This window comes from Somniosus microcephalus, chromosome 1 (assembly GCF_052327205.1).
Source record: "Somniosus microcephalus isolate GS21.2 chromosome 1, FLI_Smic_1.0, whole genome shotgun sequence".
NCBI lineage: Eukaryota > Metazoa > Chordata > Chondrichthyes > Squaliformes > Somniosidae > Somniosus > Somniosus microcephalus.
Genome location: NC_140987.1, coordinates 52,658,882 through 52,682,868, shown reverse-complemented (window position 1 = coordinate 52,682,868; position 23,987 = coordinate 52,658,882). Strand labels below are relative to the sequence as shown.

Sequence of the window (23,987 nt, the reverse complement as noted above, 5' to 3'; positions counted from 1 at the left end):
TCCTGCCATCCTAGGTATCAGTCTGGTGAATCTTCGCTGCACTCCCTCCATGGCAAGACCATCCTTCCTCAGATAAGGCAACCAAAACTGCACACAATACTCAAGGTGTGGTCTCACCAAGGCCCTGTACAACTGCAGCAAGACATCCTTGTTCTTGTACTCGAACCCTCTCGCTACGAAGGCCAACATACCATTTGCCTTCTTAACCGCCTGCTGCACCTGCATGCTTACCTTCAGCGACTGGTACACAAGGACACCCAGGTCTCATTGCACTTTCCCTTCTCCCAATCTATTGCCATTCAGATAATAATCTGCCTTCCTGTTTTTGCCACCAAAGTGGATAACCTCGCATTTATCCACATTATACTGCATCTGCCATATCACCCAACCTGTCCAAATCATACTGGAGTTTCTCGGCATCCTCCTCACAGCACACACGCCCACCCAGCTTTGCGTCGTCTGCAAACTTGGAGATATTACATCTAGTTCCCTCATCTAGATCATTTATATATATTGTGAATAGCTGGGGTCTTAGGACCGATCGCTGTGGTACCCCACTAGTCACTGCCTGCCACTCAGAAAAAGACCCATTTATTCCAACTCTTTGCTTCCTGTCTGCCAACCAGTTCTTTATCCAAGTCAGTACCTTGTCTCCAATCCAATGTGCCTTAACTTTACACGCTAATCTCTTATGCGGGACCTTATCGAAAGTCTTCTGAAAGTCCAAATACACCACATCTACAGGTTCTCCCTTATCTATTCTACCAGTTACATCCTCAAAAAATTCCAGTAGATTAGTCAAGCACGATTTACCTTTTGTAAATCCATGTTGACTTTGTCTGATCCTGTCACTGTTTTCCAAGTGCTCTGCTATTACATCTTTTATAATGGACTCTAGCATTTTCCCCACTACCGATGTCAGGCTTACCGGTCTATAATTCCCCGTTTTCTCTCTACCACCTTTTTTGAATAGTGGGGTAACATTAGCTACCCTCCAATCCATGGGAACTGTTCCAGAGTCTATCAAATTTTGGAAGATGACCAGCAATGCATCTACTATTTCTAGGGCCACTTCCTTGAGTACCCTAGGATGTAGATTATTCGGCCCTGGGGATTTATCGACCTTCAATCCCATCAATTTCCCTAACACCATTTCCCTACAAATACTGATTTCTTTCCGTTCCTCCCTCTCATTAGACCCTATGTTCCCCGGCATCTCTGGGAGGTTATTTGTGTCCTCTTTGTGAAGACAGAACCAAAGTATGTATTAATTGGTCTGCCATTTCTTTGTTCCCCATTATAAATTCCCCTGATTCTGACTGCAAGGGACCTACGCTTGACTTCACCAATCTTTTTCTCTTCACATATCTATAGATGCTTTTACAGTCAGTTTTTATGTTCCCTGCAAGCTTACTCTCATACTCTATTTTCCCCCTCTTAATTAATCACTTTGTCCTCCTTTGTTGAATCCTAAACTGCTCCCAATCCTCAGGTTTACTGCTTTTTCTGGCCAATTTATATGTCTTCTCCTTGGATCTTATGCTATTCCTAATTTCCCTTGTTAGCCATGGTTGAGTCACCTTTTTTTGTTTTATTTTTATGCCAAACAGGGATGAACAAATTCTGTAGTTCATCCATGCGATCTCTGAATGTTTGCCATTGCCTATCCACCGTCAACGCTTTTAGTAACATTCCCCAATCAATCCTACCCAACTTGCGCCTCATACCATCGTAGTTTCCGTTATTTAAGTTCAGGACCCTAGTCTCTGAGTCAACTACTTCACTCTCCATCTTAATGAAGAATTCGATCATATTATGATCGCTCCGACCCAATGGCCTCGCACAACAAGATTGCTAATTAATCCTTTCTCATTACATAATACCCAGTCTAAGATGGCCTGATCTCTAGTTGGTTCCTCGACATATTGGTCCAGGAAACCAACTCCAGGAATTCCTCCTCCACAGTATTGTTACTAATTTGGTTAGCCCAATCTATATGTAGATTAAAGTCACCCATGATAACTGCTGTGCCCTTATTGCACGCATCTCTAATTTCCCATTTAATGCCACCCCCAACCTCCACATTACTGTTTGGAGGTCTGTATACCACTCCCACTAACGTTTTCTGCCCCTTGCTATTTCTTAGTTCTACCCATACAGATTCCACATCATCAGAGCTAATATCCTTCCTTTCAATTGTGTTAATCCCCTCTTTAACCAACAATGCTACCCCACCTCCTTTTCCTTTTTGCCTATCTTTCCTGAATATTGACTACCCCTGGATGTTGAGTTCCCAGCCTTGGTCACCCTGGAGCCATGTTTCCGTAATCCCAATCATATCATATCCGTTTACTTCTATTTGCGCAGCTAATTCATCCACCTTATTACAAATGCTCCTCGCATTAAAACACAAGGCCTTCAGGCTTATTTTTTTTTAACACTCCTTTTAGAATTATTATTTACTGTGGCCATGTTTGATTTAAACCCTTGATTTCTCTGACTGCCACCTTTTGTTTTTCTCCTTCCTGTCTTTTGCTTCTATCCTTGTTTCCCTTTCCTCTGTCTCCCTGCTCAGGTTCCCAACCCCCTGCCATTTTAGTTTAAACCCTCCCCCAGAGCACTAGCAAACACTCTCCCTAGGATATCGGTCCCGGTCCTGCCCAGGTGCAAACCGTCCGCTTTGTACTGGTCCCACCTCCCCCAGAACCGGATCCAATGTCCCAGGAATTTGAATCCCTCCCCCTTGCACCATTCCTCTAGCCACGTATTCATCTGAAATGGCCTTCTATTTCTACTCTGACTAGCACGTGGCACTGGTAGCAATCCTGAGATTACTACCTTTGAGGAAGGAGGAGCTGTACTCGTGCCTATTCTGATCCTTTTGAGGTCATTGAATCTCTTCCTGCGCTATATCCAGGTTCTTGGGCTGATGTTCGAGAAACCCGGTTGATCTGCCAATTCTCTCCAGGCTTTTTGAGTGAGGCTGCTGAGCATCTTCTTCCCACTTGGTGTGAAAAGCACATCCCTCCTGGCCCTGACCTCTGCCAACAATACTTCCATCCTTTCACAGACCTTCCCTTTGCTCTTTCCTCCCCTCCTCCCTGCCCCTGCTTAAAAATCTCCTCCCGAAACTTTTGCAGTTCTGACGAAGGGTTCGACCCGAAACGTTGACTTTGTTTCTCCTCGATGCTGCCTGACCTGCTGAGTGTTTCCAGCACTTTCTGTTGTTACCTCAGGAGAGAGATGTCTGAGAACTTGTGGCCAATCTTTCCCTCCCACCGCAGTGTTCTCCAACGCCCAGCAGAAGCAAACTCCGAACTCAATACATTGATTAAATTCAGTGAATGCAGCCTCCCTTTTTAAATGGTGCATTCGCCCTTTGTGCTGCTTCGGAGGTCCCGCCGGAAATTCTGCAAAAAAGGTTGGGTGTATAGCTGGCTGCTGACATGATCGGCTGGGGTCGTCCCCCAACTAGATCTGGGGCAGTTAAAATTGTCTGGGCCTTGCGCCGATGATGTTCAGGTGCACTGCTCACCCCGCCTACACGGATGCCATTCTCTGTTAAAATCAGCCCCCCCCACCCACCCTGTGTATGAGAATGGAGTGTGTAATGGAGCAGACGCAATAATTTTTAAAGGGAAGCCAGAAAATCTTAGTGCATCAAGAACTGCAAAAAACGCTATTACTAATGCAAGCTGCATTTTCATCCAATGTTGACTTAGTCCTGGGTAATGCTTCATTAAAGTCCACTTCATTGTGCTGTTATCTTGTGAGTAGCAACTTGAATTCATAGTGTTTAAACAATTTTGTTTTGCTTTTATTTTAATGGACGGGCAGTATGGATAATATCACGAAACGTAACTATGCGTGGATTACTTCCCTTACAGTTGGAGAATGTCTACATATTTGTCAGTCCATTCTTTAAAAAAAATCTGACAGCTGCTTCCTGCTGAATTATGAAGTGAAGGAGGTCATGACAAGGCTTAAAGTTATCAATACAACAATGTTGGGAGAGTTTAGTGCAATCTGAGTCAGAAGGATGTGGGTTCAAGTCCCACTCCAGAGACTTGAGCACAAAATGTAGGCTGACACTCCAGTGCAGTACTGAGGGAGTGCTGCACTGTCAGCTGTCTTTCGGATGAGACGTTCAACCGAGGCCCCGTCTGCTTTCTCAGGTGGGTGTAAAAGATCCCATGGCACTATATCGAAGTAGAGCAGGGGAGTTATCCCCGGTGTCCTGGCTTAATATTTATCCCTCAATCAACATCACAAAAAAAAAATCAGATTATCTGGTCATTTACACTTCAAAATAAGTACTTCATTGGCTGCAAAGCGCTTTGGGATGTCCTGAGGTCATGAAAGGCGCTCTAGAAATGCAAGTCTTTATATTACATATATGCCAGACATGCTTCTGAAAATGGAAGTGACATTGAGATGCCAGTCTGTTTTCCTATTGGTATCTTGTCTGTACAGGCCAACTAAGGCCTGTAATTTGTAGTCTTTCACCTTTGCCCTGGTTAGCTGGAGCTTGGGGCACAGTGTGACGAATTCCTGCTGAGATCTTGGTTGCAGAAGATACAGCAGCTGATGGAACAGGTTTATTTCTTTCTCTCTCTACTTCATGCTCAGTTCCTGGGAGTGAGGAATTGTAAAGGCAGATGGTGAGTGTGTTCTGAAGGGCTGTGCTCTGTAGTACGTGTTCAAGCACCTATTGCCACTGTTTGCCGTGCTTGTTGCTTTTACTGTAGTGGTTTACCTTGATTTTTTTTTTTAAATTATTGACCCCATTTGGATTTCTGTGCTGAGTTGATACCCGGGAATGTTGTCATCACTTGTACACCTGCTAATATTTGCCTCAAATGCACTAAGTGTGTCAGGAATCTGAAAACCAATTTTACTGTTATCTGGTGAAAGGTCTGGAAATACTAATAGATACAGTGAATTGCACACTAGTTTTGCTAGCGTTATCTCTTAATATTAACACAGAATAGTTAACCTGCAATCGCGACACTGTTGACTTTTCTGTAGTCTCATGATCTGGCTGCATAGAAAGAGGTAGCTGAGTACATACTGGTCAATTTTTAAAGGTTCTATCTTGCCTTCAGGTCCATTTTAAGCTTCTGAAAGCCTGCTGTACAGAAGTTTACAGGACAGTGTGTAGCACAGGTCAGTGTTTTTATAGTGTCTTTTTGATTGTTTTGTTGTGAATTTAATCCCACCCATGAACTCCAGCAATTCCTAGTGGTTTTATTTTAATTTTTATCTTTTTAACCTGAAGTCTGAAGTATCGAATCACCCAAGTACCGTAAGTCTCTTCATGTGTGCAGCATTGATCTTTTAATTTCTGGTTCACTGTGTAGTCTAGAAATTCGACAGCCGCTACTGTGTAATTTTATTTTAGAAGCTAGCAGCTGCACTGTTTTACAGAAGGTGGTTAAATTAATCTAGGCAGTCTTCTGTTCCTATGTTCCTATGCAGGCAGTAATGCTACTGTGGAAAGTTTGATAAATTGTGTATTTGGCTGATCGCAGATGCAGGAGGCAATTTTAATGAGCACTTGCTGCCGGGAAGTTAAATGGTCAAAATAACAGTAATTGTTTGCACCTAGTATTGGAGTTGTGCTTTGTACAACACTCCTCTCTTTCTTTAGCAAGGTGTCATTATTTTACACCCTCCTCCCCTCCCCTGACGACTAAATCTACATGCATATGCCATTGTGGGACTGACTCCTTCAATGAGGGATGTCGCAATGTGGAATCTTGATCCAGTGTTGGCACTGACAAAATGTTCTATTGTTTACTTGAAGGCTACTTCTGAGACGCCGCATTGCTCCATGTTGCTAATTGTAACAGCAACAGTAGTATTCAATCTCCTTTCGACGCTGGAAGGGAAACGGTTGTTAATTTTGGGGGCGATGTGAAGAGTCACATGTGTCACCTCATGTTTTAGCAAAAAGTATTGGTCATATGCCATACTCAGCCTGTGCCCAAGCACTGTCTACTCTGCTCACTCACCATACTGGTGGGCAGTCTGCATCTTTGGTGCTTTTTATTCCTGGGCTGCTGGAGTCTGCTCAGCTTTGCCAATTTTCCTGCTTCTGTTTCACGCTGCCTCGCGCCCCCCCCCCCTCGCGCCCTGCTGCCTTCGCCCCCCCCTCGCGCCCTGCTGCCTTCGCCCCCCCCCTCGCGCCCTGCTGCCTTCGCCCCCCCCCTCGCGCCCTGCTGCCTTCGCCCCCCCCTCGCGCCCTGCTGCCTCGCCCCCCCCGCGCCCTGCTGCCTCGCCCCCCCCCTCGCGCCCTGCTGCCTCGCCGCCCCCCCCTCGCGCCCTGCTGCCTCGCCGCCCCCCCCTCGCGCCCTGCTGCCTCGCCCCCCCCTCGCGCCCTGCTGCCTCGCCCCCCCCCTCGCGCCCTGCTGCCTCGCCCCCCCCTCGCGCCCTGCTGCCTCGCCACCCCCCTTGCGCCCTTGCGCCCTGCTGCCTCGCCCCCCTTGCGCCCTGCTGCCTCGCCCCCCTTGCGCCCTGCTGCCTCGCCCCCCTTGCGCCCTGCTGCCTCGCCCCCCTTGCGCCCTGCTGCCTCGCCCCCCTTGCGCCCTGCTGCCTCGCCCCCCTTGCGCCCTGCTGCCTCGCCCCCCTTGCGCCCTGCTGCCTCGCCCCCCTTGCGCCCTGCTGCCTCGCCCCCCTTGCGCCCTGCTGCCTCGCCCCCCTTGCGCCCTGCTGCCTCGCCCCCCTTGCGCCCTGCTGCCTCGCCCCCTTGCGCCCTGCTGCCTCGCCCCCCTTGCGCCCTGCTGCCTCGCCCCCCCTTGCGGCCGCCCTGCTGCCTCGCCCCCCTTGCGCCCTGCTGCCTCGCCCCCCTTGCGCCCTGCTGCCTCGCCCCCCTTGCGCCCTGCTGCCTCGCCCCCCTTGCGCCCTGCTGCCTCGCCCCCCTTGCGCCCTGCTGCCTCGCCCCCTTGCGCCCTGCTGCCTCGCCCCCCTTGCGCCCTGCTGCCTCGCCCCCCTTGCGCCCTGCTGCCTCGCCCCCTTGCGCCCTGCTGCCTCGCCCCCCTTGCGCCCTGCTGCCTCGCCCCCCTTGCGCCCTGCTGCCTCGCCCCCCTTGCGCCCTGCTGCCTCGCCCCCCTTGCGCCCTGCTGCCTCGCCCCCCTTGCGCCCTGCTGCCTCGCCCCCCTTGCGCCCTGCTGCCTCGCCCCCCTTGCGCCCTGCTGCCTCGCCCCCCTTGCGCCCTGCTGCCTCGCCCCCCTTGCGCCCTGCTGCCTCGCCCCCCTTGCGCCCTGCTGCCTCGCCCCCCTTGCGCCCTGCTGCCTCGCCCCCCTTGCGCCCTGCTGCCTCGCCCCCCTTGCGCCCTGCTGCCTCGCCCCCCTTGCGCCCTGCTGCCTCGCCCCCCTTGCGCCCTGCTGCCTCGCCCCCCTTGCGCCCTGCTGCCTCGCCCCCCTTGCGCCCTGCTGCCTCGCCCCCCTTGCGCCCTGCTGCCTCGCCCCCCTTGCGCCCTGCTGCCTCGCCCCCCTTGCGCCCTGCTGCCTCGCCCCCCTTGCGCCCTGCTGCCTCGCCCCCCTTGCGCCCTGCTGCCTCGCCCCCCTTGCGCCCTGCTGCCTCGCCCCCCTTGCGCCCTGCTGCCTCGCCCCCCTTGCGCCCTGCTGCCTCGCCCCCCTTGCGCCCTGCTGCCTCGCCCCCCTTGCGCCCTGCTGCCTCGCCCCCCTTGCGCCCTGCTGCCTCGCCCCCCTTGCGCCCTGCTGCCTCGCCCCCCTTGCGCCCTGCTGCCTCGCCCCCCTTGCGCCCTGCTGCCTCGCCCCCCTTGCGCCCTGCTGCCTCGCCCCCCTTGCGCCCTGCTGCCTCGCCCCCTTGCGCCCTGCTGCCTCGCCCCCCTTGCGCCCTGCTGCCTCGCCCCCCTTGCGCCCTGCTGCCTCGCCCCCTTGCGCCCTGCTGCCTCGCCCCCCTTGCGCCCTGCTGCCTCGCCCCCCTTGCGCCCTGCTGCCTCGCCCCCCTTGCGCCCTGCTGCCTCGCCCCCCTTGCGCCCTGCTGCCTCGCCCCCCTTGCGCCCTGCTGCCTCGCCCCCCTTGCGCCCTGCTGCCTCGCCCCCCTTGCGCCCTGCTGCCTCGCCCCCCTTGCGCCCTGCTGCCTCGCCCCCCTTGCGCCCTGCTGCCTCGCCCCCCTTGCGCCCTGCTGCCTCGCCCCCCTTGCGCCCTGCTGCCTCGCCCCCCTTGCGCCCTGCTGCCTCGCCCCCCTTGCGCCCTGCTGCCTCGCCCCCCTTGCGCCCTGCTGCCTCGCCCCCTTGCGCCCTGCTGCCTCGCCCCCCTTGCGCCCTGCTGCCTCGCCCCCCTTGCGCCCTGCTGCCTCGCCCCCCTTGCGCCCTGCTGCCTCGCCCCCCTTGCGCCCTGCTGCCTCGCCCCCCTTGCGCCCTGCTGCCTCGCCCCCCTTGCGCCCTGCTGCCTCGCCCCCCTTGCGCCCTGCTGCCTCGCCCCCCTTGCGCCCTGCTGCCTCGCCCCCCTTGCGCCCTGCTGCCTCGCCCCCCTTGCGCCCTGCTGCCTCGCCCCCCTTGCGCCCTGCTGCCTCGCCCCCCTTGCGCCCTGCTGCCTCGCCCCCCTTGCGCCCTGCTGCCTCGCCCCCCTTGCGCCCTGCTGCCTCGCCCCCCTTGCGCCCTGCTGCCTCGCCCCCCTTGCGCCCTGCTGCCTCGCCCCCCTTGCGCCCTGCTGCCTCGCCCCCTTGCGCCCTGCTGCCTCGCCCCCCTTGCGCCCTGCTGCCTCGCCCCCCTTGCGCCCTGCTGCCTCGCCCCCCTTGCGCCCTGCTGCCTCGCCCCCCTTGCGCCCTGCTGGCCTCGCCCCCTTGCGCCCTGCTGCCTCGCCCCCCTTGCGCCCTGCTGCCTCGCCCCCCTTGCGCCCTGCTGCCTCGCCCCCCTTGCGCCCTGCTGCCTCGCCCCCCTTGCGCCCTGCTGCCTCGCCCCCCTTGCGCCCTGCTGCCTCGCCCCCCTTGCGCCCTGCTGCCTCGCCCCCCTTGCGCCCTGCTGCCTCGCCCCCCTTGCGCCCTGCTGCCTCGCCCCCCTTGCGCCCTGCTGCCTCGCCCCCCTTGCGCCCTGCTGCCTCGCCCCCCTTGCGCCCTGCTGCCTCGCCCCCCTTGCGCCCTGCTGCCTCGCCCCCCCCTCGCCCCCCCCCTTGCGCCCTGCTGCCTCGCCCCCCCCCTTGCGCCCTGCTGCCTCGCCCCCCCCTTGCGCCCTGCTGCCTCGCCCCCCCCTTGCGCCCTGCTGCCTCGCCCCCCCTTGCGCCCTGCTGCCTCGCCCCCCCCTTGCGCCCTGCTGCCTCGCCCCCCCCTTGCGCCCTGCTGCCTCGCCCCCCCCTTGCGCCCTGCTGCCTCGCCCCCCCTTGCGCCCTGCGGCCTCGCCCCCCCTTGCGCCCTGCGGCCTCGCCCCCCCTTGCGCCCTGCGGCCTCGCCCCCCCTTGCGCCCTGCTGCCTCGCCCCCCCCTTGCGCCCTGCTGCCTCGCCCCCCCCTTGCGCCCTGCTGCCTCGCCCCCCCCTTGCGCCCTGCTGCCTCGCCCCCCCCTTGCGCCCTGCTGCCTCGCCCCCCCTTGCGCCCTGCTGCCTCGCCCCCCCTTGCGCCCTGCTGCCTCGCCCCCCCTTGCGCCCTGCTGCCTCGCCCCCCCTTGCGCCCTGCTGCCTCGCCCCCCCCTTGCGCCCTGCTGCCTCGCCCCCCCTTGCGCCCTGCTGCCTCGCCCCCCCCTTGCGCCCTGCTGCCTCGCCCCCCCCTTGCGCCCTGCTGCCTCGCCCCCCCCTTGCGCCCTGCTGCCTCGCCCCCCCCTTGCGCCCTGCTGCCTCGCCCCCCCCTTGCGCCCTGCTGCCTCGCCCCCCCCTTGCGCCCTGCTGCCTCGCCCCCCCCTTGCGCCCTGCTGCCTCGCCCCCCCCTTGCGCCCTGCTGCCTCGCCCCCCCCCTTGCGCCCTGCTGCCTCGCCCCCCCCTTGCGCCCTGCTGCCTCGCCCCCCCCTTGCGCCCTGCTGCCTCGCCCCCCCCTTGCGCCCTGCTGCCTCGCCCCCCCCTTGCGCCCTGCTGCCTCGCCCCCCCCTTGCGCCCTGCTGCCTCGCCCCCCCCCTTGCGCCCTGCTGCCTCGCCCCCCCCTTGCGCCCTGCTGCCTCGCCCCCCCTTGCGCCCTGCTGCCTCGCCCCCCCTTGCGCCCTGCTGCCTCGCCCCCCCTTGCGCCCTGCTGCCTCGCCCCCCCTTGCGCCCTGCTGCCTCGCCCCCCCTTGCGCCCTGCTGCCTCGCCCCCCCTTGCGCCCTGCTGCCTCGCCCCCCCTTGCGCCCTGCTGCCTCGCCCCCCCCTTGCGCCCTGCTGCCTCGCCCCCCCCTTGCGCCCTGCTGCCTCGCCCCCCCCTTGCGCCCTGCTGCCTCGCCCCCCCCCTTGCGCCCTGCTGCCTCGCCCCCCCATTTGCGCCCTGCTGCCTCGCCCCCCCCTTGCGCCCTGCTGCCTCGCCCCCCCCTTGCGCCCTGCTGCCTCGCCCCCCCCTTGCGCCCTGCTGCCTCGCCCCCCCCTTGCGCCATGCTGCCTCGCCCCCCCCCTTGCGCCCTGCTGCCTCGCCGCCCCCTTGCGCCCTGCTGCCTCGCCCCCCCCTTGCGCCCTGCTGCCTCGCCCCCCCCTTGCGCCCTGCTGCCTCGCCCCCCCCTTGCGCCCTGCTGCCTCGCCCCCCCTTGCGCCCTGCTGCCTCGCCCCCCCTTGCGCCCTGCTGCCTCGCCCCCCCTTGCGCCCTGCTGCCTCGCCCCCCCTTGCGCCCTGCTGCCTCGCCCCCCCTTGCGCCCTGCTGCCTCGCCCCCCCTTGCGCCCTGCTGCCTCGCCCCCCCTTGCGCCCTGCTGCCTCGCCCCCCCCTTGCGCCCTGCTGCCTCGCCCCCCCCCTTGCGCCCTGCTGCCTCGCCCCCCCCCTTGCGCCCTGCTGCCTCGCCCCCCCCTTGCGCCCTGCTGCCTCGCCCCCCCCTTGCGCCCTGCTGCCTCGCCCCCCCCCTTGCGCCCTGCTGCCTCGCCCCCCCACTTGCGCCCTGCTGCCTCGCCCCCCCTTGCGCCCTGCTGCCTCGCCCCCCCCTTGCGCCCTGCTGCCTCGCCCCCCCCTTGCGCCCTGCTGCCTCGCCCCCCCCCTTGCGCCATGCTGCCTCGCCCCCCCCCTTGCGCCCTGCTGCCTCGCCGCCCCCTTGCGCCCTGCTGCCTCGCCCCCCCCTTGCGCCCTGCTGCCTCGCCCCCCCCCTTGCGCCCTGCTGCCTCGCCCCCCTCGCGCCCTGCTGCCTTGCCCCCCCCCCCTCGCGCCCCGGCGCCTCGGCCCCCCCTCGTCCCCTGCCGCCTCGCCCCCTCGGCCCCCCCTCGCCCCCTGCCGCCTCCCCCCCCCCCCGCCTCGCCCCCCCTCCGCCTCGCGCCCCGCCGCCTTGCCCCCCCTCGCTACCTGCTGCCTCGCCCTCGCGCCCCGCTGCCTTGCCCCTTCACAAATACTCTATTTTGTAAATTCCTATATTTCCCACATTATACCTCTAATTGTCTCCTATTTATCACTTCAGCCATTTAACCATCTCTTGTTTACCACTTGTGCAGTCTTTCTGCTTCTCTTGTGTGTATGCATGTGTGTTTTCCTCTCCAAGCCTCCCTTTGTTTTGTCCAGTTTTCAATACCATTTTTCCCCTCTGTTTCTGTCTTCCTCTCTCACTGTCCTTTCAGTTCTGACAAATAACTCGTCTATACTTGAATAACTCGTCTCTTCTCTCCAGAGATGATGACTTGATATGCTCGGCGTTTCCAGCATCTTCTGCGGTTGTTACCTAAGCTGGTGTTTTTTGCCCAACAACTGCGACCACATGGCTGGTAGCAAATATAATACAAATGAGTTCCAGATCATGTTTTCCTAAGGAAAGAAAACGAAAGAAAAACTTGCATTCATATAGCGCCTTTCACGACCCCATAACATCCCAAAACGCTTTACAGCCAATGAAATATTTTTGAAGTGGAGTCACTGTTGTAATGTAGAAAAAGTGGCAGCCAATTTGTACACAGCAAGCTCCCACAAACAGCAATGTGATAATGATCAGAGAACCTGTTTTTTAGTGACGTTGCCTGTGGGATAAATACTGGCCAGGACACCGGGGATAACTCCCCTGCTCTTCTTTGAAATAGTGCCATGGGATCTTTTGCGTCCACCTGAGAGAGCAGATGGGGTCTCGGTTTAACGTCTCATCCGAAAGACGGCACCTCAGACAGTGTAGCACTCCCTCAGCACTGCACTGGAGTGTCCGCCTAGATTATTGTACAGTTGCCAATTGCTGCTGCACGCCACAAATGAAATGCCATATCGAAATCTCATCAATATGTTGCGAGAAATGATTGTAACATTGGAAACGGTCAATCAGAGTTACTGCATGTGAACTCAGGAAATTGTTTGCGAGGTGGTGTGACTGACCTCTTTCAAGTGGGAGTTTGCATGTGGGGGGAGGGCGGGGAATGAGAATATTGACCTGCTGCAGCAACACACAGTAGCAGTGCTAATTTGTGACTTAATGTACTTCATTGTCACGCACGTGGTTGTAGCTTGATAAATTTCAATGCACAACTCAAAGAATATGTGTACGGTTTCATTACTTGGGTGATGTGGAATCTAAATCAACCAGTTTAGGCAGAAATGTTTCACTAACTTTACAGCCCCACCCAATGTTTCCATCTTAATAGTCTTGGGAAAAGTGAGGCATTAAATATCACTCCACTGCATTCTAGCTGCAGACTGATTCACCGTACAGGCCTGACTAAAAAAAACTTGGGAAGTTTCAAGTAAGCTTTTCAAATCATCTAATAATATTCACGTGCTACTTTAAAGTTACCATCCAATACATGGTGACAAATTCACTGGCATTCTGCACTAAGCAAAAATGAATGTTAATGTATAACTGGTAAAAGAATTTGCTGGTACTAATCATCGTCTCCTCCATGCTATGAATGTGTGTGGGGAAATGGAAATGTCACTGATGCAATAGGGCTCCGGGCACTCTATTAAGGCTGGTTCAAGGCCAGTACGTTAGGGTAAAGCGAAATCTACATTGTGTCAGCTGTGGCTCAGTTGGTAACACACTCGCCTCTGAGTCAGAAGGTTGTGGGTTCAAGTCCCACTCCAGGGACTTGAGCACTTAAATCTAGGCTGACACTCCAGTGCAGTGCTGAGGGAGCGCTGCACTGTCGAAGGTGCCGTCTTTCAGATGCGACGTTGAACTGAGTCTGCTCTCTCAGGTGGACGTAGAAGATCCCATGACACTATTTCGAAGAGGAGCAGGGGAGTTATCCCCGGTGTCCTGGCCAATATTTATCCCTCATCAACATAACAAAAACAGATTATCTGGTCATGATCATATTGCTGTGCGCAAATTGGCTGCCGCGTTTCCCACATTACAACAATGACTACACTCCAAAATTACTTCATTGGCTGTAAAGCACTTTGAGTTGTCCTGTGGTCGTGAAAGGCGCTATATAAATGCAAGTCTTTCTTTCTATTACCTGCTTTTAACCTGTAGTATATTGGAAGGGCTTGATGCTGGCACTGGGTACAAAAGTGGGCTGGTCGGGGACAGAGTCTAAGTTCTATGTCCTCAGCACTGTGGAGGTTTTTAATTGAATTTCAATTCCTCGCGGTGTATGGTATCAAATAATGTCAATTGCATTTCTTCCTCCATCCAGTGGATATGTGCTTATGTCTGTTCTGCTTTTCATTTGCCACAGAAGTGAAGATCCCGCTGCAACTATGCAAGCACATGAGCTGTTGACACACCTACGTGTTCCAGAACTGGGGGAGGTCCAGCAGTTCGTACGCTCTCTTCCACCATCCACTCTAATAGGCATTGGTACTATTGCAGCACTTGTAACCTACTGGTATACCACCAGACCCAAGCCACAGAAACCACCATGCGACCTGTCGATGCAGTCAGTTGAAGTGGAGGTAAGGTTTGAAATATCATTGCTTTTAAAAAATATTAAGTAATGATGCAGTTTGTTCGCAAAACAACTTCTGCGCGTTGATAACTGTGCTTCTTATTTGTTAGGACGAGTTGCTTCCAAACAATAAAACAAAAGCAAGATCCTGCAGATGCTGGAAACCTGAGATAAAAAGAGAAAATGCTGGAAACACTCAGCAGGTCAGTTCTGATGAAACGTCATCAACCTGAACCGTGAACTCTGTTTCTCTCTACGGTGGCTGCCTGACCACCTGAGTGTTTCCAGCATTTGCTGTTTTCAAACAATGTTGATGTGGAGTTGCAAAGAGCTTGTGGTAGTGTTTTTTTTAAAGAAATGGACTGGAACTGCAAAAGAAAAACTTGATTTCCATTGCGTTAAATCCAACCAGTAGAAGCTATCCGAAAGAGAGCATTTAGAAGGATTTGCTTTTTTTCGCTGTGAATGCTTTTTAAAAAAAATAAATAAATAAATAAAACTTAAGGAAATCTTTTCTGTGTGGTTACAGCATCTATGCTAAATTGTACAGAACATTTCACAAGGCGCTTTGAAAGATTAGGTGGGATTTATTTTTTGAACGTTCTACTCCACCTGACTGCATAGGCTAATGGGGTCCATGCTTCTGCTAGTCCTGCAGATTGAGATAAATAGCCCAGTGTGCTTGGAAACGTTCCCTCAAAATCCCTGTTCAAAGCTACTTGCTTTCTGCTTAGCATCTGCTCTTGTTGCCATAGTATTTATGTGGCTGGTCCGGTTAAGTTTCTGGTCAATGGTGACCCCCCAGGATGTTGATGGTGGGGGATTCGGCGATGGTAATGCCATTGAATGCCAAGGGGCGGTGGTTAGACTCTCGCTTGTTGGAGATAGTGATTGCCTGGCACTTCTTTGGTTGCCTTATCTGAGGAAGGATGTTCTTGCCATGGCGGGAGTGCAGCGAAGATTCACCAGACTGATATCTGGGATGGCAGGAATGACGTATAAAGAGAGATTGGGTCGATTGGGCTTATATTCGCTAGAGTTTAGAAGAATGAGAGGGGATCTCATTGAAACTTATAAAATTCTAACAGGACTAGACAGACTAGATGCAGGAAGGATGTTCCTGATGGCGGGGGAGTCCAGAACCAGGGGTCAGAGTCTAAGGATAAGGGGTAAGCCATTTAGGACTCAAATGAGGAGGAATTTCTTCACCCAGAGAGTGGTGAACCTGTGGAATTCTCTACCACAGAAGGCAGTTGAGGCCAACTTATTAAATATATTCAAGAAGGAGTTAGATATATTTATGAGGTTAAAGGGATCAAGGGATATGGGGAGAAGGCAGGGACAGGGTACTGAATTTGGATGATCAGCCATGATCTCATTAAATGGCGGAACAGGCTCGAGGGGCTGAATGGCCTACTCCTGTTTCTGTGGGGCGAATGTTACTTGCCACTTATCAGCCCAAGCCTGAACATCGCCAGGTCTTGTTGCATGCAGGCATGGACTGCTTCATTATCTGAGGAGTTGTGAATGGCACTGAATACTGTGCAGTCATCAGCGAACATCCCCATTTCTGACCATATGTTGGAGGGAAGGTAATTGATGAAGCAGCTGAAGATGGTTGAGCCTAGGACACTACCCTGAGGAACTCCTGCAGCGATGTCCTGGGGCTGTGATGATTGACCTTCAACCACCACAACCATTTTCCTTTGTGCTAGGTATGACTCCAGCCAATGGAGTGTTCCCCCCCCCCCCCGATTCCCATTGACTTCAGTTTTACTAGGGCTCCTTGATGCCACACTCGGTCAAATGGTGCCTTGATGTCAAGGGCAGTCACTCTCGCCTCACCGCTGGAATTCAGCTCCTTTGTCCATGTTTGGACCAAGGCTGTAATGAGGACTGGAGCCGAGTGGTCTTGGCGGAACCCAAACTGGGCATCAGTGAGCAGGTTATTGGTGAGTAAATGCCACTTGATAGCATTGTCGATGACGTTACTCCATGTGGTAGCGAGTTCCACACTCTAACCACTAACTGGGTAAAGAAGTTTCTCCTGAATTCCCTGATGGATTTATTAGTGACTATCTGATGTTGCATGCAATCATGCAGCATTTGGAATCATTGTCCAGCCGCCTGGGATACTCTAATCGTGCCCTCATTTCACTGTAAAATGTCTGCTTTAAGATGATCAGTTCTGTGACCAAAACATCAGCACTGGGGAGGAGCTGGGCTCGGTGCACTGGGGAGTGTAAAGTCTGTGGGTTGTGCAGTTAATAAATACACAGACTTCAGAAATAACAACAAACAGGTCTTTACTATTCGAAGGTCCGGGCGAATCTGCCCCAGAAATCCTGCTACAACACTTATATACTGGTGTGGTCACTATCGGTATTACAGTGTACAGAAGCCAAACAAATAGTGCCATACCTAAAGTAGTTCCCTTAAAGGTGAACGGTTACATTCAATAGTTCCCTTAAAGGTAGACGGGTACATACACTACAATCCTCCCTTTTTAGCTTATTACTTAGAGTCCCCATTAAACATACATATCTTCAACTTCCTATAAAACAAATTACAGCTATAATCTTGGTGGAGTCAATGTCATATAAAACAATTTACAAATATAATCTCGGTGGAAACAGTTCACAGGTTCCGTCTCTGCGGAAACAGTTCATAGATTCAGTCTCTGATCTTGACTCGTTCCGAACAACATTTCTTTGGGGTAGCCGGTTCACCTGGCTAGCGTGACTCCTCCATCGCCTTTTTCTTGACGTAGCAGCTTGAACTTTCGTCCTGTTGAACCAGCAGTGCGGACTTTTACAACCAACTGGCTGTCTTGACATTTTCCAGTTTTTCAACTAATTTAGCTCCTTTCGTAGTGTTCCGCCTGAGATGGTAGAAGTGCTAATATTTTAGACAGTTATTATCTTCTGCTTCTTTTTCTTTTCTACCTTTTTGAAACTCTCGGAGCTCCTTTCTCGGCTGCCAGCTGTAGCGCCACCAACTCTCTACGTTCCTTAGACCTTAAGTGCTTCCTCCGGATTTCAGCACTTTGGGAGTTTTCATCACAAGCTGGGCAGACCACATCCTCGTAATATTCAGTGTCACTCAACAGGTCATGGTAATATTCGGGTTCGTCCTGAGTTAGGCCAGCGAGAGAACCACCTTCTTCCTCCTCACCCGTCTGGACGTTAGCTGACTGTGGTTCCTTCCCTAGACATCTTTCTTGAAAAGACTTCTTCATGCATTCATATTCATCCCGCTCTTCCTGGGTTGTCTGCCATTTCTTCACTATTGACCTCATTTGTGAGTTCAATACCTTCCCTTCCACCGGGGATTGCGGTATCAGGCTATTTAATCCTTCTACTGAAGCAGCTGTTTCAACATTCTTCTGTTCACATTGACGTGATTCAACGAACTCTTCATAGAGTAAACTGTAATACAAAATCTGTGTTGCCACCTCAGTTATTTCTGTAACTTTTGGGAGCTCCGAATTCCTTCCCTTTGCAGATTGAAGCTCGTGTTCCCATTGTGGAGTCTTGTCTCTCAGCATGTGAAGGAGTTGGCTGACCGTTAACTCTTCCGCGGGGACTCTGTGGATCAGAGTCTTCACCATTTCATCCACCTTTCCCTCCAATGCTTTCACCTTCCTTTCCTCTTGTACTTTGGTTTCAAGCGCTCGAAGAAGTTGCGCCTTGATGCTCCCAAGCTCATGTTCAGAGCCCATTCTTACAGTCTCTGTGTTTCTTACAGTTTCCTTCCCTTCCACTGAAAGGATTCCCAGTTGACTCTGCTCTTCAAGTCGTTGAACCTCGGTCATTGCCGCCTCATATTTGTCTTGGGTTTCCTCCAATATTTTTATGAGTTCTTGGACATCTTGTCTTTCATGTTCTGCCATGTCTTTCACCGCTAAATTCTCATCTATGGATGGAACTTCTACCGATGAGTCTGTCTTGGCCTTGAGCTCATCAAGAATTTCCTGCAGCCTTTGGACTTCTTGCTCATGTTCAACCTTTAGTTGTTCATATGCTTCTACTGAAACTAGCTTTTTGGAGGTTGCCGAGTTAATCCCCTCCAGAATTGTAGCCTGGGCCTGTTCACACTGTTCCTTCCACTTCTCACACTCTGCTTGTAAGGAGTCGTAGAGAAGAACTGGAATAAAATCCCGGCTTCCTGAAGATTCCTCTTCATTTGCTTCTTTCGCAATTTCCTGTTGGAGTTCAGCCAAGGCTGCTATGCTATCTGCCTCTTGAAGTCTCACTGCCATCAAATCTTCTTTATTCTTGCAGTCTATCCCAGTCATTTTCCCTTTATTTTCATTTAACTGAGTGATAAGCTCCTCTTGCAACATGGCCACATTATTCACATCAGGTAAAGAAGCGTTTCTCTTTTCCATGTCCAAGATTTTTTTTTGCATCTCTTTAAGTGCACACTGCGATTCAGCTTCTCTTAACCTTGCCTGCACTAGCTCCATTTCCAATTGCAGAACAAAATCCTCAGTGTAGCGTGGTTTGCCTTTATGCTGTATCTCTAGATCATGCAAATATTCTAACTCCTGAACATCATAAGGGAGGTGTGATCGGTAATTGGTCACGATGGCTCTATGGTCGCTCTCTGCTTGAGCCAGCAGGTTCAGTTGTCTTTCCAGACTCTCCCATTCGGTGTCATAGAACGTTTTCATTGTTTTCATCTCCTGTACGAGACGGTAACTTAATTGTTCGAATTGTTGTCGTACTTTAAAATAACGTTGAGTTCGAGCTCGGTGTTCCTCCGTAATGCATATGTCTGTGACTTGAACAGACTCAGAATTCTCTGTCTTTATGCACGCCATCGTTTTTCCAACCTTAGTCAGTGAGTTCATGTTAACCTTGTTTTTCATACGTGGGCTGGACTTATCGTCTTCCGGCTCAGAGTCTGAGCTGCTTGTCTGCACCGAGTCCTCACTCGTCATTGCTTGTTGGTAGTGCCATTCCATGTCTATTTTCTTGATCCACTCCCGTCCTAGAAGTGGTGGTCCTCCCTCATGTAGTACATACAAGTTCATTCTTGGGTGTTCTTTACCCCTATCTCTCACCTTGACTCTTATTTTTCCCATGGGGTATACTTTATGCCCCGTGTATGTCTGCAATACGAACTTGGTATCTCTTAAGGGTATGTGTGAGAATAGCCGGTGGTAATCCCCTCGATTTATGACTGATACAGCTGATCCAGTGTCCAACTCCATTTTCACTTGGACTCCAGCTATTTTTAGCATGACCCAGATAGTTTGTAGGTCAGCTTCCTTACTCACATGGTGGATACTCAGACTACCCAGCTCCTGGCCGTTTGGATCTGAGTCTGGATTCTGTTCGTCTGAACTCTTCTCAGCCCCCTTGTATACCTTGTACTTTTCTTGTGATGGCTTCCTTTGGTTGTTGGTCTTCTTCCCTGACCGGCATACCTTAGCGATGTGACCCAGTTTGCCACATTTCCTACATTCTTGGTTCTTAAACCAGCATTGATTCTGGTTGTGTGTTGTCTTCCCACAACGATAGCATTTTGTTGTACTCGAGGTAATTTGGTCCACCCCGAGCGCCGCCGCCTTTAGTTGCATTTCCACCGTTCCTTTCGCTGCGGCTTCGTGTGATGCGGCTATAAGGACAGCCCTGTCAAGTGTAAGGTCGTTCTCTTCTAGTAGGCGCTTTTGCGTCCCTTACTTGGACAATCCACCTACGAACTTGTCTCGCAGTGCCTCTGTCAGATTCCCTCCGAACTGGCAGTATTTCGCTAGCCTACGCAGTTCGACCAAGTATTCTGCATTGTTTTCGTCTTTCCGTTGCGTTCTTGCATAGAATTTGAATCGTTCAGCCAACATCAACGGTATGGGGTGCAAGTGGTCCTTCAGAACAACCACAATCTCTTCGAAAGACTGATCCGCCGGTTTAGCTGGTGCTAGTAAATCCTTCAAGAGCCCGTATGTCTTTGCGCCCATCGAGTTTAACAATGTTATCGCCTTGTCGTCTTCCTCTATTTTGTTGGCTTCACAATAGATCTCGATGCGTTCCACGTACGTGGCCCAGTCTTCTATTTCAGAATTAAAGTCGTTAATATTCCCTCGCTTAGGCATTTTTCTTCCCTTGGGAGCAGCACCAGTATTTCTTTAAGTATTCTTATTTATTTGTTTGTTTCTAAGATGGCGGTTTTCCCGCGAAAATGGCGGTTTCCCGCTCTTCCTTTCTCGCCCCGCCCACTTCAATGGCGGTTTCCCGCTTCTGGCGTCTTCTCCGCCTAATGGCGGCTTCCCGCGTTTCTTCCCGGTGGAAGGGGTACGCTTCCCCCACAGCGGACAGGTTCAGCCACTGGCTGGCTTCCGCACAGCTCCCCTTACTCGGCTATGTCTTTTCCTCCCGCCCGCACGGCTCTACCGGCGCTGGGTACACCCCGTTAACGGAGGACAGTTCAGCCGCTGGACTGGCTCTCGCGCAGTCTCTCTCTCCGTCCCCGGCTCTGTCGCTCTCTCACCCGCACGTTCGGTGCTACCGGCCCTGGGTACCCCGTTGGTGGAGAACAGCTCAGCCGCTGGACTGGCTCCTCGCAGTCTCTCTCTCTCCGCACCCGGCTCTCACCCGCACGGTTCCCGTTCGCCTCCCCCAGCCCTCTCGCAGACCGGTGTTTCCCTCCCCGGCTGCGGCTGGGTTTCTCTTCCCGCGCCTACTCGCAGGCTCAGCGCTTCGTGGCTGCGGTCGCTGCCCGGATTTTTCCCGCCGATCGCGGTCCGGCTGTCACCCGACGCCGTTGGACCCGACTTTTGGCCGGCACGGCTCCCCCTCGACCGAGGTCGAGTGCTCTGCCCTTATCCTCCGGATATTCTCTACACCTTCCCCTACTCACAGTCTCTTCGGCCGCCTTGTTCCCTGCTGATCGGCTCACTCTGTACCGTGGTAGAAGGGTAGTCAGTGCCTGTTGCAGACGGAAGCTTTTGTTGCTAAAGTCTTCCACCTTTCTCCTGCTGCAGCCTCGTGTTTTCTTCCAGCAGCACGACGAGGGCGGTTGCCTCTCTTCGACGCTCTTCTTGCTTTGGTAATCTTGCCGCAGGGTACGATCGGACTCGTCGCCACTGTAAGGTCTGTGGGTTGTGCAGTTAATAAATACACAGACTTCAGAAATAACAACAAACAGGTCTTTACTATTCGAAGGTCCGGGCGAATCTGCCCCAGAAATCCTGCTACAACACTTATATACTGGTGTGGTCATTATCGGTATTACAGTATACAGAAGCCAAACAAATAGTGCCACACCTAAAGTAGTTCCCTTAAAGGTGAACGGTTACATTCAATAGTTCCCTTAAAGGTAGACGGGTACATACACTACAGGGAGGAGCTGGCTCGGTGCACTGGGGAGGAGCTGGGCGCATTAAATTGATTGGTTGAAGCAGACTAACTGAGCAGGGGTGATTTTTTTTATTTAATTATCTTTTTCCATAGGCGTTCAACGTTGTATACGAAATCTCAAAGAATTTTTAAAAAAGCATTATAACTAACTTGCATGTCGTAATGTCACTGACAGCAGTTCTGAATACTACAACTTGCATTTATATAGCACCTTTCACATAGTAAAATGGCCCAAGGCACTTCACAGGGGTGTTGTAAAACAAATTTTGATACCGAGCCACATAAGGAGAAATTAGGGCAGATGACGAAAAACTTGGTCAAAGAGGTAGGTTTTAAGGAGCATCTTCAAGGAGGGAAGAGAGGTTTAGGGAAGGAATTCCAGAGCTTAGGGCTGAGGCAGCTGAAGGCACGGCCACCAATGGTTGTGCGATAAAATCAGAGATGCTTAAGAGGCCAGAATTAGAGGAGCGCAGATATCTCGAGGTGGGGGGGCGGTTGTGGGGCTGGAGGAGATTAGAGATCGGGAGGGGCGAGGCCATCGAAGGATTTGAAAACAAGGATGAGAATTTTAAAATCGAGGTGTTGCTTAACCGGGAACCAATGTAGGTCAGGGAGCACAGGGGTGATGGGTGAACAGGACTTGGCAAGAGTTAGGACACAGGCAGCCGAGTTTTGGATGACCTCTAGTTTACGTAGGGTAGAATGTGGGAGGCCAGCCAGGAATACATTGGAATAATCAAGTCTACAGGTAACAAAGGTATAAATGAGGATTTCAGCAGCGAATGAGCTGAGACAGGGTGGAGACGGGCATTGTTACGGAGGTGGAAATAGGTGGTCTTAATAGCGCAGATATGTGGTCGGAAGCTCATTTCAGGGTCAAATATGGCATCAAGATTGCGAACAGACTTGTTCAGCCTCACTGGTGCTAGGGAGAGGGATGGATGGAGTCAGTGGCTAGGGAACGGAGTTTGTGATGGGGACCGAAGACAATGGGCTGGATTTTGATGCTGGAGGCGTGTAGGAGGCGGGACTACAACATTTGAGGTTGTAGTCCCGCCTCCATCGAGTTGTGGCCAACCCACGCGATTTTCACTTGATTGACCTTGTTGAGCCCGCCCAGCGGGCTCAGCAGGCCAATTAAGGACCACCCAGCAACAGGTGACGTCACAGATTGACATTTCATCTGTCGAGCTTTTGACAGATGAAATATCAGTGTTTGACAGCTCTTTGAAGCTGTCGAGCACTGACAATCTGTACTCTAAGTTAATTCCTTCCTCTCAGGCTGATTTAGAGATCTCTCCAAAACAGAAAGCAGAATGCTGCAACTTTTGACAGCTCGCGGCCATTCTGTTTTCTGTGCCGGTGAGATGAGGGACTCCCGAGACCTGAAGGAAGGAAGGCTGTGAAGGTAAGTAAAGGTAATTAAACTTCTTTAAACACTTTACACGCACCAAACACACTTACCTCTGCATTCATGCACCCATCACTCACCTGAACACTGGACATCTTGAACCCTTCAGCCCGACGGTCCGCCTCGCTAACTTGGCGTGGTTTGGAGCCGTCGGGAATCCCACACTTCAGGAATAAAAATAGGGATTAGGCTGAAAACTGCCTGTTAACTACCTGTTAACAGGCAGTTAATTGGCACTAATCCCCTTCCCGCCTTGGGGAGGCGGGTCCCAGCACAGGTCGGGTATCTGACTCCTTTGAAACTGGCATGGGGGCGGGATGGGTTCGTGCCCCCCGATTTCGCGATTTTAACCCCCCACGCGCCTCCAATCCCGCCTCCATGGCCCAATGAAAATCCTGTCCAATGGCTTCGGTCTTCCCAATATTTAATTGGAGAAAATTTCTGCTAATCCCGTACTGGATGACGGGCAAGCAGTCTGACATTTTAGAGACCGTGGAGGAGTCGAGAGAAGTGGTGGTGAGGTAGAGCTGGGTGTTGTCAGCGTACATGTGGAAACTGACGCTGTGTGTTTGGATGATGTTGCCGAGGGGCAGCATGTAGATGAGAAATAGGAGAGGGTCGAGGATAGATCCTTGGGGGACACCAGAGGTAACGATGCGGGAGTGTGAAGAGAAACCATTGCAGGTGATTCTCTTGAAGGGATAATTACTAGTCCTAGCCCCTTTAGAGCTACCCCGGATCAGGTGTATTCCTCAGGCATTCACTTTCAACTAAAGTTTGAGGTAGCCAAATCCTAAAGACCCTTAATTGGGTCTAAAGGTCCAGACTATCTCTCCCTAAAGGAAAAGAACAACCTGAAAATGTTACCATCCTCCAGATAGCACTTTTAATAAATTTAGCTAGACTGTAACGTTCTGGATATTATGAGGGTCTGGAAAACTCCCCCAGAATTCTGCAACTCCTCACCAAAGAGTGTACAGAGATTGAGTTCGCGAGTTTGATACAAAAGTCTTATGTGAGACAATTCTAAAAATATATAGATTTATTAAAGAACCGACATGTCATTTACAGTTGGTGAGTCAATCGCAACATTAACAGTTCCAAAATGAGAGAGCTTACAATTCTATTATCAGAGAACCTTACTCTCAAATCTTAACTTCGCTACAGTTTTACAGTTCTTAGTTTTCTACAGGATATCCACCAAAATCAAATACCTTTGATCCCCGAGGTACAAAGAGTTGGAGACTTACAGAGCCGCCTCTGAAGCCGAGAATCGCTTTGCCCCTTTAAAGCGAG

General features: G+C 53.1%; 1 protein-coding gene across 9 annotated transcripts in view; it reads left to right on the top strand.

Moving 5' to 3' along the window:
• LOC147124073 (long-chain-fatty-acid--CoA ligase 1-like) overlaps positions 1-23,987 on the top strand; it is a 214,499-nt gene that overhangs the window by 98,180 nt on the left and 92,332 nt on the right. For 4 of the 9 annotated variants that reach the window (XM_085981227.1, XM_085981206.1, XM_085981185.1 and 1 more), the window contains exons 2-3: positions 13,707-13,923; positions 14,027-14,119. In XM_085981227.1, the coding sequence (XP_085837353.1) occupies positions 13,729-13,923; positions 14,027-14,119 (288 nt within the window). In that variant the 5' untranslated portion in view covers positions 13,707-13,728. Of the gene's footprint in view, positions 1-4,557; positions 4,662-5,105; positions 5,167-13,706; positions 13,924-14,026; positions 14,120-23,987 lie in introns of those variants that run through there. The other 5 variants (XM_085981292.1, XM_085981282.1, XM_085981259.1 and 2 more) reach the window with 4 other exon arrangements.